The 14217-nt window shown below is 42.2% G+C and overlaps 1 protein-coding gene across 1 annotated transcript in view; it reads right to left on the reverse strand.

The window, feature by feature from the left end:
• atf6b (activating transcription factor 6 beta) overlaps positions 1-8339 on the reverse strand; it is a 28102-nt gene extending 19763 nt beyond the window's left edge. The window contains exons 1-5 of the mRNA XM_078268564.1: positions 8005-8339; positions 4620-4699; positions 3558-3639; positions 2057-2116; positions 1880-1959 (exon numbers count right to left, since the gene is read on the reverse strand). Coding sequence (XP_078124690.1) covers positions 1880-1959; positions 2057-2116; positions 3558-3639; positions 4620-4699; positions 8005-8077 — 375 coding nt within the window. The 5' untranslated portion in view covers positions 8078-8339. The remainder of the gene's footprint in view (positions 1-1879; positions 1960-2056; positions 2117-3557; positions 3640-4619; positions 4700-8004) is intronic.
• Positions 8340-14217: the final 5878 nt, after the last annotated feature.

Raw genomic sequence — 14217 nt, forward strand, 5'->3', positions numbered from 1 at the left:
TTTTTATTCATTTATTTTTTATTTACTGCAAGTAGGGCTGCACGATATGAGGAAAATAACGATAACGGTAACGATATTACTTGCGCTAAATTAACAGATTGCTTGTTGTATTGAACAAACTGAACATTTTATGGCCAATGACGGGCACTACTAAAAAAACAATGACATACACACTTTAAAGTGCAGTTTTCTACTGATATTTCCTTTCAACTAAGACAAAGAATATCGTAGTGTCTGTCGCGATGTGTATATTGCGCCAGTTGATATTGCGAGGGCGATAACGATATATTGTGCAGCCCTAATTGCAAGTCAGAAGACACAACATTAACAACAACAACACAAACACGAAACATTAGCAGTCAGCAAACCCAAAACGTCCTCCATGTTAAACCGTTTTAACCCTCCTGTTGTCCTCGGGTCAAATTTGACCCATTTTCTAAAAACGTTTTTACATCAGAACTTCTGGGTTTCTTTCCAAAAAGAAAAGGGAAAAAAAGAAACAACGTGGATGGTTTCCCTACGATGCTCTTCACAAGTTAAATAAATGATCAGTTACCTACTTTCATTGAATTGGGTGTTTGTTTGTTTTTTATTCAATTTATAGCATTTGAAGAAAATAAATTGTAAATATAAAATAACGTTGAAAAAATGTGACAAGTGTAAAAATAAAAAAATAAAAAATAAAATAAAAAGACACAAAAAACCCGACAAAAACGTTGAAATAAGTGACAAAACCATCGGTGGGAAAAGCAAGTGTCGAAAAAGACGACCAAAACGTTGAAAAAATAAATAAATGTAAATTTCTAATTTTTGACCCAGAAAAAAAAACAAGAAGTTGCTTGTTGGTCGACGGGAAGACGGACAGTCGTGATTATCCACTAAAATATTTTAAAAAATAATTCATAATTTCAGCTTCTTTTTTTTTTAACCTCAAATTGGATATTATTTAATTTAAATGAGGTTTACTGACCATGAATAAAAAAATTTAAAAAAAATAAAAAACTAGAATTTATAAGTTGGTGTTAGTGGTGAATCCGGTGGTTGTAAATACATAAATAAATAAATAAATAATCAATCATTAAATTAATAAATATTTTTGTTGAATCTCTTCAGTGTTGTAGTTTGTAGACGGTCCCTAAGTCATCTCAACAGACGAACTAAACAGCTGAATTAGCACAACTTTTATGCATTTCTGTCACATCTCCTGTAGTCAGATTCACTGTGTTCACTCGGAAGGAATCACTTCACACGGGTAGACACCTGTAATGACATCTCGAACATGTTAAGAGGCTAAAAGCACGTTTAAAACTTGCCCTGTTTCAGTCTCCTGGGTGCTAACGCCAGCAGGAGGATAACACGGTGTAGGCAGCACCGATTGTTTACGATTTTCTCGCTACTGACAGCACTCCATATTAGGGCTGGGCGATATGGAGAAAATCAGACATCACGATATTCTTGACCAAATACCTCGATATCGATATTGCGGCGATATTCTAGGGCTGACAATTGGGGCTTTAACTAAATCGCTTCACACTTAGATTTTAGATAAATAAATCATCAGTAATGTGGACATAATGTCTAAGTGGGGAAAAGGCAAATAATAGAACAGCTAGAACAGGCTGGTCAGTTCAGAAACGTCCATCACTTTACTGTAATGCAGCCTTTAAAACCAGTAAAAAAGACACCACTTATATCATATCACGATATCCAAAATCTAAGACGATATCTAGTCTCATGTCACGATAGCGATATAATATTGATATATTGCCCAGCCCTACTCCAAATTTACAAACAACAGAGCTACGTGTGGAAATTGAGCGGCGTTCTCCTTTAATACCTTCAGTTGAACGTCTACTTGGACAGAGTTAAACACACACACCTGTGGGTCTGGAGACGATGCAGAGCAGTCGGACGCGAGCGAGGATGCCGGAGAGGGAGGCTCTGCTTTCACCTGGAACACTGGACACACAAACAAAACATAAACCAGTGACAACAAGAGTACGTGAGCAGCAGAGTTTGTTTTTCTTAGATTTGAAAAGAAGCTGCAAGGACGTACACATCTCCACGGGTAACGGCTGAGTGATGGTCATTTCATTTTTTATCACGGGCGCTTCTCCTTCAGAGAAAACAAAAAGACAGACAGAGACATCAAAACAAAGACTGCTGAGGCTTAAAAATAACAATAACTCCATTTATTAAAAGTGCTATGTAACAACTTATAAAGTGCTTCAAACCCGAAAGACGTATACTGCAATAAAATATGAATAATCAAGATGAAGTTTTAAAAAGGGTGGACGCTTAAATGGCTCATCAAGTCTCAAGAATTTCACAGTGATCTGGGAGGATAAAGCGCCACCAAAACCCAGAATGATAACAATAATACCAACAGTACAGAATGAATAAGTGTCAGGTTGAATCAGGGTAGCAACCTCGCAGAGAAAATATCCTGAAACTAAATACCCTCTAATAAACAAACAGTCTGACGTCCAGCTGGATCTTCTTTTAAAAAGTGGAGAGAAAAAAACACACAATAAATCAAAAAATATGGAGGTCAATGCTGGTTGTTATATGTTTAAAAAGAAGAAAGGCTACGGGAAGACTAGGTTGTGCTCTCATCGTGTAGTTATTTAAGCTCTCCACGAAATAAAAAATGCATGAATTTAGCAGCACAAAAAGAAAGGTTTTCTCCTTAAAAAGGTAGACTGTGTAGGCATTTCTCCCATCTAGCGGTGAAATTGTATTTTGCCTTCAGTGCTCTCTAGCGCCTCGCTTGTTCAAAACGCGCGTTGCAACTACGGTAGCCGCTACGTACCAAGCAGCTATGGCGGCGTTTCTTCCAATAGCGCGTCCGATTCCTTCTCCTGTGGCTCGGCAGAAGCACGATCCTCCATTATGAACCGTTACGAAAGTGCAGCGCAGCCTTTCAAATTTTCCCGGGGCCGGGACGAGCACCTCTCGCGGACCTCCTCCTCCGTTTCGGCTGGTGTCAGTCACGGGACGCTGGCTCGGAACGAGAACGCGTTGTGGGTTAGCTAGACAGGTGGGCTGGTGCTTCATGGAAGCCTCCTTGGACTTGCCCGTCTAATGTAAATACAGATAAGAAATTCTTCGCTTACGAGGATTGGTCCGATCATTGGCAGAGGTCATTTTACACCGACGAGGACGTATTTATGAATGAGAGACACGAAACCATACGTTTTTAAAGACTGGCGTCTTCAGTAGGAACCAATGGGCTTGGAGCAGAGAGCCACAGACTTCCGTCTCTCAGTTTTCATGAGATTTGTTGACAAAAAGAAAAAAACACATTAAACCCGATCCATCTCTGGACAAAATCTATTACATATAATCTCTTAAATGTAATACTAGATTGTGGGAGGACTTCTTCTGCTTCATAATCTCACTAAAAGAGTTTCCCACAGGTTCGACCGGCCGCCTTGGCGGCGGCGAGGCGGGAGCGTCTCGCGTTGCAGAGAACGTTTGATGCGTGAAAGCAAAGCGTTGACCGAGGTCGGTTTAAGGTTTCCCTGCGAGCGCCTCACGGGTCGGCTGTTCTGTACCTGTGAGAAGGTTGTCGTCAAGGTGTCGCCATGGCGACGTGGGGTTGTCAGGATCGAGGGTGAGCACGAGGTCATTGTCAAACTGCGAGAGAGAGAGGGAGGGAGAAAGAAAGAGAGGGTGGGGAAAAAAAGAGACTAAGTCAGGTGGAAAATTAGGTGTGCGCGCACGTGCGTGTGTGTGTCTGTGTGTGTTTGTTTAACTATACTTGTGGGGTTCAAACAGCTTTGTGGGGCCAAAATGCTGGACCCCACAAGTTTAAAGGTCTGTTTGAGGGTTAAGACTTAGTTGTATGATTAGGGTTAGAATGAGGTTATGGTTAGGGTGAGGGTAAGGGTTAAGGTTAGGCATTTAGTTGGGATGGTTAAGGTTAGGGTAAGGGGCTAGGGAATGCATTATGTCGATGATGGGTCCCCACAAAGATAGTGAAACAAACCTGTGTGTGTGTGTGTGTGTGTGTGTGTGTGTGTGTGTGTGTGTGTGTGTGTGTGTCAACTGACAAACAATTAGCCTGATTATCTTTTGACCCAACATCTGAACCTACTGGGTAATGCTGCAGCAACAACAACAACAACAACATGTTAATGAGCAATGCCAATATGTTGATCACACAGTTAAAGGAATAATTCAACATTTTGGGAAAAATAAACTATAGATCCTCAAATATTATTAAACCCACAAGATGAGCAGAGAGGACGAATATGGACACTTTCTTTATTAGGATGTTGTAAATTCTAGGGCCTATTTGGTCTAATAGGTGCGGGTTTTTTTCACGCTGAATGACTTGTTTCCAAGAAACGTATGAGCCCATCTCTGTTAACACAGGAGTTAAAGTGCTGCTTTCGTGCGATCCGTTGCGGAGAAACCACGTCAACTACTTGCTCCACTGTCCACGAGGGAGGGGAATGGGTTGCCCCCTCTTCAAAAATGTAAAGTTACGACTTGGCAAACGTGTCAAACTGTGTGAAGGCGGGGCGTTTGTGGCTTCAGTTTCACTCTCGGTCCCCGGGGACGGAAACCAGAGCCGTGAGCAGTGACGCCTTCTGTCTTTTTTGTCTCCGTACCGATGGTTCGTATTTCAACCCCCGGCTGAAGTCGGCGTCCTCTCCCTCCTCCATGCTCTCACACTGGTACAGGCAGGCATCTGAGGACAGAGACAGGATTTAGATCGATAGATAGATCCTTTATTGATCCCCAAGGGGGAAATTCAAGGTCCCAGTAGCTGAAAGACATCACACACAACATACATCACAAACAGGATGATAAAGTGACAAATCCACATGAATGTACCAAGGGACACTTTCTACAATGGGAGGATTTTTATTTACTTTTAATACTTCAACTACATTTTCCTGATGATACTTAACCGTTATGTTGTCTTCTGGTTGAGCATGCACTCGTTGTCCTCCCGGGTCCAAATTAAAAATGAAGACATTTTGACACATTTGACATTTTTGTCCCTTTTTTTTTTTTTTTTTTTTTTTTTTTTTTTAAACGACTTTGTCACTTTTGTGTCAAAGTTTAGTCAAGTACTTGCAGTTGTACTGAGGCTACTTTACTCAACTGTTTGGATCCTTTGCACTAACACTAACGTGTGAGGATTTTTCTTTACTTTTAATACTTACAATAAAACTTAACCATAACTACATTTTCCTGATGATACTTAGAGACTTTTACTGAAGTAACATTTTCAATGCAGGACTTACTTGAGAGTATTCTTTACAGTGTGGTATTAGCACTTTTACTGAAGTGAAGGATCCGAATACTTCCACTGCTGGTTCCCCCCCCCCACCCCCACACACAGCACGTCTTTAACAATCGCAACGAGATAACAGCAGACAGGGGCAGGAAGTGGGTTTCTCTATCTATCTCTAACTGATAACACCTTGAGAAACAAGTAAAGATCACCGTTACGGTCTTGCACACGGGACCGATAGGGCTGCACAATTAAATTGCAATTTTATCGAAATCGCAAAAGTGCATGACCCAAGTCGCAGGGTGGGGCGCAATATTTGTTAAAAGGCGAAATGTGTGTCACACCGTTCTGAATGAAGTAGTGCGGTGCTGCAGAGACGTCCCGGCCTACAAATCCTCTCCTGAAAGACTACAGAACATCATCTTTGTGTGGTACAGATCCTCGCAAAAGACTATTTCTTAAGATTTTATATTTAATGACACAAACGCGATCATTCCCTTCAATAATCGGGAGTCCTACTGCAATCGCAGTATCAGTCAAAATAAAAACGCAATTAGACACTGTCCTCATATCGCGCAGCCCTACCACACGACAGACTCAGGAACAAGTCAAGAAGTCAGAAACAACGTTCAGGAGCAGTCGACTTGATTGTTTTTCCTCAAATAATCAAATCAGCGTTTGGTCTCTAGGTGAGAGGGAAGACCATTCCGGCACACGCTCCCGTTCACTGGCAATAAGCTGCATCGGTACGTTTCAGTCCGTGGACCTTCATCAGGCTGTTTTACCTGACAGAGTTTGACGTACAGGGCCTAGTTATGGACATGTTCTTCTACCAGGCTTTCTGCAGCTTTCACCAAGTCACATTTTAAGAATTTTTAAGGCCATTATGAATGATATTTAAAAGACCTATATCGCGACATCAAAAACAACACCCCTATGTTAAATTCCCATAGAGGAAGGCAGACTTTTATTTATAAAGGCCAGTTATTTCATGGATCCAGGATACTATGCATCCTGATAATGATTGGTCCCCCACATCATCACATACCCTTCACCATACCCCCACATCATCACATCCCCTTCACCATACCCCCACATCATACCCTTCACCATACCCCCCACATTATCACATACCCTTCACCATACCCCCCACATTATCACATAACCCTTCACCATACCCCCCACATTATCACATACCCTTCACCATACCCCCCACATCATCACATACCCTTCACCATACCCCCACATCATCACATCCCCTTCACCATACCCCCACATCCTCACATACCCTTCACCATACCCCCCCCATCATCACATCCCCTTCACCATACCCCCACATCATCACATACCCTTCACCATACCCCCCACATTATCACATACCCTTCACCATACCCCCCACATTATCACATACCCTTCACCATACCCCCCACATTATCACATACCCTTCACCATACCCCCACATCATCACATACCCTTCACCATACCTAGAGATTGGCATGGGGTACTTTCCATAAAATCATCTCTCAATGCAAATCAAACCAGCTATTAGGCTAACTGGAATAAAACCATGCCAATCTCTAGGTATAGTGAAGGGTATGTGATGATGGGGGTATGGTGAAGGGGATGTGATGATGTGGGGGTATGGTGAAGGGGATGTGATGATGGGGGGTATGGTGAAGGGGATGTGATGATGGGGGGTATGGTGAAGGGTATGTGATGATGTGGGGGTATGGTGAAGGGTATGTGATGATGTGGGGGTATGGTGAAGGGTATGTGATGATGTGGGGGGTATAGTGAAGGGTATGTGATGATGGGGGGGCTATTTTGGATTCTGGATCCATGAAATAACTGGCCTTTATAAATAATAATCTGCCTGCCTCTATGGGAATTTAACATAGGGGTGTGTATACTTATGCCCCCTGTATTTTAAGGATGAACATTTATTTATTTACGATACATTATTCATTCACAAAGAAAACTGGTTGTCCTTAAAAGGTTGGATTTTTTACCATAATTAAAAGGCATTAAGATCAATTTTCAAAAGATGTTTTTTTTTTTTTATTCCTCTTTTTAGTCAACTTTAGCATGGATATGTAAAAGTATGCTTAGCACTGTGTGTGCACCCAATTCTTCCACAAACCTAGGAAAAAACCCCGGTTATAACGTATACACATGGATATATTAATATGAACCTGGTATAGTCATATTAAAAACAAGCAGTACATTAGGAAAACTACCTTCAGCTTGGTGCATTTATGTTAAGATACAAACCAGAATAACGCCACTTAGAAGCCATGTTCAATGCGCGTGTACTGACAGAGTTTTAACAAGAAACGTGTCAACACGAGAATAACACAATGCGAGTAATTACAAAGTGGAAGAAAGAGAAGAAGGGACATGCGCTTGTGTTAATGTGTGATGACGCTTCCCACACAGTGTGTGTTAAAGATAAACTGACATATCCGGGTCTGCTGACTTAAGGAAGCACACGCTTTTACACACTGCAACCGCGTGTAATGAGCATCTCGCACATAATGCAACACATTCTCTATCAAATACAACCCTTTAAAAGTCCACAATATAGATTGTGCGTGCGGGGGGGGGGGGGTGAATTTAACCGTTTTAACGCCGCAGCTAGCTTCGCCTGGACGGCTGCTGGTCATTCCCACACGAACGTTATCGCACCCGGCTAGCTTTGTGTCGTATTATACATGTGTATTTACCGTTGTAAAGGATTTCAAATGATAACTCACCCCAATCTTCGCTTGTCAGGAGGTTATCAGCGAAGAAACGAGTGTCCAAATCAGATAGTAAATCCGTACTCATAGCCACAAAGGCGGTGTGTTTGGAGAGCAGTTGGCTGCAGTCAGATAGCGACGTGATAGCAGCTAGCTAAACAAACAAACAAACAGAAACACAATACGGACGCTAATTTTTAGCATTAAGGTACATGAGTGATATCAGGCATGGATATCATTTATAATTCAAAATAAAGGGGTGTTTCCTCCGTGGAAAAGTGATATATTTATCCGTTTGTATCTCCGGGTGATTTATCTGTTTGGGCTCTTCCCTTTGCTTCGCAATATGACAGACGAGGAAACGAATTTTCCGGAAAGGCACCGCCCATATGTGACAGAGCAGCCAATCACGGCAAACGATAGTGTGACAGACAAGACGAAGAACCAATAAGGGGGATTCAGAGAGTGTGATTGAATACGCAAATCAGCCTATTTTTGAGAGTGATTTGGCCCAATCGAAACCGTGCATTGTGATTGACAGGCACAATTAACCAATAGACGCGAGGGAATTCGGGGTCGCGTTGAATTGACATGCGTGCTAGCCAATCATGCTGTATCAGAGTCAAAACAGCACAACACTACGGTTATGTCAGATTATACAGGAAATAAATTTAACTGGTTTATACATATAAACAAGCCGACGCAATAACTTCTTAAAATAAACTATTTTGTTAAACCTATTTTTATATAAACATGTGTTATTCCAATAAAAGTCCACTTGAGGATGTATTTATACTTAGCTGGGCTAAAACCATAGACTGTAAATATTAACAGTATATGGCTAAAACATGCATTGCACTTGGTGCACAGCACAGACTGTGGTGCACAGGTTGGCATTGAACGAAACCAGAACACAACAAATGTTGAGAATGACTCATTTCCCCTGCTGCCACCTAAAAAGAGGCAAAAGCTGTCTGATGTTTCTGTTTTTAAATTCCATAACGTAGGTAGGGTTGCTGCGTTGATATGCCAGTCCAGTCAGAGAGACTGAGGGGGAAATATAATCAAGTTATTTTAAAAACCTAAAAGTTTAGGGGCTTTTGAGAAAACTTAAATAGAAGATGAGATCAGACGATGAAGTGCGTTCCATTTACCTCGGAAGCCGAAGCTGGGAATGACATCACACCCGAGTTGAATGCGTTTCATATACAGCGGATTTTCTGTGTGGAGTAGTTTTGGAGACATGCCTCTTTGTAACCATCCATCCATCTTCGTCCGCTTATCCAGGGTCAGGTCGCGGGGGGCAGCAGCTCCAGCAGGGGACCCCAAACTTCCCTTTCCCGAGCCACATTAACCAGCTCCGACTGGGGGATCCCGAGGCGTTCCCAGGCCAGGTTGGAGATATAATCCCTCCACCAGGCCCCGGGGAATTATAATTACTCTTTGTAATTATGACATATATTAAAAAAAAAGTATGGCAACAAATATTCCCCCAAATTATGAATATGCTTATTATTTTAAAGTAAGTGCTGTAGTACAACTAGCAGGAGATAAGTTATAATTGAAGTAAGTTTGGAGACACTACCTTATTTAATCATTAAAGGGGTGATAGAATGATTATATAGGGTATTTTACACTGTTCCTTAAGGTCTCCTAATAGGGTATGTAACATTGGTTGGGCTGAAAATTACTCGAATGCTATTTTATTAGGCCCTTAACTACCCTGTGAATATGGCTGTATTTGGAACAAGAGCTTTTCTTCCAAATATGGTGTGTTCATGAATATTTAGATGAGCTGCGCGCTGATTGGTTTGAGCGAACCACATACAAACACATTGGAGACGAGACAGCAGGTCTCATATTTCAGACACTGTAAAGTTATACATTGTTTGTCTGCTATTTTGTTATTAAATTCACTTCTGAGACTTTTTAATACGAGAAATCAACTATGTAAAGCTCAAATATGGGCCGTTCTACGAAATTTGATGGCTAATTGCAAATTTGGTAAGACGTGTCAGATTTCAGGAGCTCCACAGTCTGACGAGACAGCCCCGCTGCGCTCCATACCCAGGAGAAAGTCACCATTTCTGGGTTACTGGACAACCGGGTCTCAGGGCTCCGTGGAGCTGGCCGGCTGCCGGCTGCCGGCATAACTATAGTATATTTACAGTTTGAATTTCGTCACGCCACTTATATAACAGCTACCATAAGGTCTGACAAAGCTAACGCTTGTGTCCGATTTCAATTTAATGCATTTTTGTGAATTTGAGGGGTTTCGTTAGCTGCTAGTGTCCATTCAATCTTATGGTTAGCTAAAGATCGAAGCTAGCTAGCTAGCTACAGTTTCGGCATGACTATAATATATTTACAGTTTGAATTTCATCACACCACTTATAGAACAGCTACCCTAAGGTCTTACAAAGCTAACGCTTGTGTCCGATTTCAATTTAATGCATTTTTGTGAATTTGAGGGGTTTCGTTAGCTGCTGGTGTCCCTTCAATCCTATGGGCAAAGATCGCGGCTAGCTGCAGACCATGGAGCTCCGTCAGGGCCTCGGCATTTCGTAGTCCAGTAACCCAGAAACGGTGACTTTGCGCGGGTAAGGAGCGCCGCGGGCTTCCCTTCGTGACAGAGATCCATCTAGCTCACAGCGAGCTGGGGTCTAAGAAGTAGGACACCCGGGCGGCGAGGCAGCACCGGCCGCTGTTACGTTAGCCTGCTGAGCTCCTGCTGAACAGCGACACACAGTCGGACAAAATTTGCAATTAGCCATCGATTTTCGTAAAACTCACTTCTCAGAAGTGAATTTAGTAATTAAATAGCGGACCTCTGGAGATCTGCGTGACCTAGCTAGATTCAGAAGACTAAGCTGACCTCAGGTCAGTGGTGTAGCCTATGCAAATGTTGGGGCGTGACAAAGACTAGGAGTTGAGGAGTTGACGTCAACTTTTAGCTTTGTTGAGATTCGCCCGTTTTCAGCAGCAGTTTCAGATTGTGAGATTTGCAGAGGAAAGGGGTGTCAATGGGATTTTGAGGTTCTATGTCCTATTTACCCTCCAAACTGTCGTTTTTCAACTATGACGAGGTAAAATCGGTTTTGCATTCTATCACCCCTTTAAATTAATAAATATTGTTGTTGGGTTAGGGTTAGGGTTAGGGTTTTATGTTCTGGGAGACGTTCAGGCGACAAATGAATTTGTAAATCAGACTCCTCAATAGTGCCTGGAAGCTGCTGACCCCTGCATTACAAAAAGGTCACCTGCACTAGAGCACCTGGGTTTGTTGAGCAGTATCCTCATACAGTCATTATAATAGACATGTATATCCTTCACGATAAAAGCCAGGCTTAAATGTACTGAGTGCATTTCGCTAAAAGGAAACCCAATAAAAAGGCATTTGTTGCCGACACTAGGTATCAAACAAAAGCCAGACACTATATTGTCATAAGCTGCTGTGAGCTGTGAATTTGTAGGCTATATCTCCAATCTCCAACGTAACCAGTAACATTTCTCTGTCAATGGAAAAAGTAGTAGGCTACAATGTTTTCCTCTGAAGTAGAAGTACACAGACAGCCAGGGGCACGTTCGAGCTCAAAACGGTGTGCACCGTTTTGCTACGGTTTCCGCGCTGAATGACATGTTTCCTCTGAACGGTGTGAAACGGTGTGCAATAGGCTTTGAGGTATGTTTTCCCCAGTGCTTGAAGTGGAAAAGAAACGGTGCCGGTACTCTCTTGCATTGGCAAATCATTATGACATTTGAGATTTCCACGGTGAAAAACAAAACATGGAGATATTGCTGGTACAACAATGTATTGTTATTTATTAACAACATAAATGTATGTATTTATTTAAACAAGTCGTGTGTGTGTGTGTGTGTGTGTGGGAAGGGGGCAGAGGAGATGCGACCGGAGCAGAGTTGGTGGAATAAGTTTAAGTGTTGTTGTGTGCGGTGTCCGAAACAAACTCGACACGCTTCTTTTTAGTTTCTAGGTTTTCAGCGGTGATAAATCTGTTACGGTCAGGCTGCAGGCATCAGACAGCTTTTCCGAACTAGCGTCCGTGGCTAAGCGAACTTCTGATAAGGCGGGCCGACTGCTTGCCTTTACGTGATTTGTCAAGATCCGAGGTAAATCACGTAGTGCCCTCTGGGTAGTGTAGTTTATGTAACGTTAGGGTCAATCTCTCTGACACTGGTGCTTTCTCCGTCAGTGGTAGAGTACCGGCTACATGCGAGAAGTAGCAGTACGCAAGAAAAAGTGCAGGTACGCTTAAGAGTAAAATGTAGAAGTGCCGGTACCGCGTACCGGTGAGTACCGGCCCACTTCGAGCACTGGTTTTCCCTCGTTTGGTGGGTGTGTCTCTTGTTTATTGGCTGTTGCACAGGTGATACCAAATCAGCAGAGACGTGTATGTAAACTCGTGGTGATAAAAAAGGCAAAGTTGGGCTGCTTTGGGTTCCTTCTGTAAGTTATTTCGGGGTACAGTGGTTCTGGAAAATGCTGCGACAGAGACGGTTTAGAACCGAGACACCCCAACTCAGAGTAGTTTCCTGTATCTGTGTCACATTGGATGTTAACACAGATTATGAGCGATTCTTTCGCCCCATAGTCACCAAAGTAAATATTGGACCCATTCTTCAACAAGCCACATTTCCCCGGAACATTCTGACACAAAAAAATGGCAGTTTTCAGACAGACACATCAGGAGAAAATTATTATTATTAATAATATTATTATTATTATTATTAATTTGTTCCAGACTCGTTTCTGTCTCAGGAACAAACTCTCGCGAGTTTAAGCTAACGTCAGCTAACGTTGGTGAACGCCCTAACAAAACTAATCTCTGTGATGCAAAATATGTCGTTTAGCTGTGTCAATATCTAACACTAGCAAAAGAAAATATTAATACATTATACAAAATATAACTTCTCATCTATCCACACGACATTCACTACACATTCAATCGAGGCCACGCCCCTTTAGGAGACAGGAAGTGTGGACCGTTTCATTCAACGGGGGTAAGCGAGCGTCTGGAGGCTAACAAGCTATCACCTTCCTTTAGCATTCCATTGACTGCCATTCATTTTGGCGTCACTTTGACAGAGAATAACTTTACATCTGAAGAGTTTAAAGACTCTTTAAAGTTTAAAGAGAAGAGTATCTGAAGATACCTTGTATCTCACGTTATGGCCCCGTAGCAGACGTTTTTTGTAAAAATAGGCTAACGATTGTGTCATAGGCTAACGATTGTGTCATAGGCACACAACTTTCTGTTGCATAGTAGAGGAATTACCGTATAGTACAGGAGAAGCCCGCAGGCAGACGTGGAGGCGTACAGTTGAAATGACAAAATAATTCATCAGAATACTTACCAAAAGTTGCTCCTGCTCCTACGCTCATGGACAGCTCCTACTCACGCTCTCCGTCTCTGCAAGATTGAATGATTGAGATTTCTCTTGGCACAGCTACCAGAAGACTTTCAGACGGGTCGCTCACGTCACATCTACGTCGTCAAGCTCAGTTTGAGGCTGCGCAGTAACGCTCAGTCATCACCGGGAAAAGTGCTTCTAATTGACTTCACTGGTCTCCGTGGAAGTCTACGTCGTCACTGTGTCCATTCTTTTACTGTCCATGGTTTCATTCCATCTTTAGTATAGAGGATCTTTGGCAGCAAGCAGCGATACAGGAGGCCAAGCAATCGGCCTGTTCTAAACAGGCACGCTTTGAACAAGCACTGTAGGCTACTAGTAATGTAAACAAAACACCAATTAACAAGATCATATTCAATGTGCAATCACTGAATATGACAGTTAAATGACAGTTTTCTTATTTATTGAAAACTGTGTTTCCAGAAGTAATCCATAAAATAATTGAAGAACATAATTTGCAACTTTAGAAATGCTGACATTCTGAGAACAGATGCTTACTTATTGTAAACTCTGTTTCTTTTGCAGGAATAATCCATGAAAAAGTTGAAGAAAAGAGACAGGTGTCTCTGCGATGTCCTCACTCTGAGGAGGGAGACGTGACGTGGAGCAGAGAGAGGAATGGAGACAAAACTGACATACTGACAGTTAATGGAGGCGGAGACATAAAACACATTGATGACCCGGACAGACGATACAGTTCATTAGCTGATAAGTCACTGCTCATTGTAAAAGCTGTCGTCTCAGACTCTGGAAGATACTTCTGTAACAAAGAAAGAGCTGCAGATCTGACGGTGATCC

This window comes from Sander vitreus, chromosome 14 (genome assembly GCF_031162955.1).
Source record: "Sander vitreus isolate 19-12246 chromosome 14, sanVit1, whole genome shotgun sequence".
Lineage (NCBI taxonomy): Eukaryota > Metazoa > Chordata > Actinopteri > Perciformes > Percidae > Sander > Sander vitreus.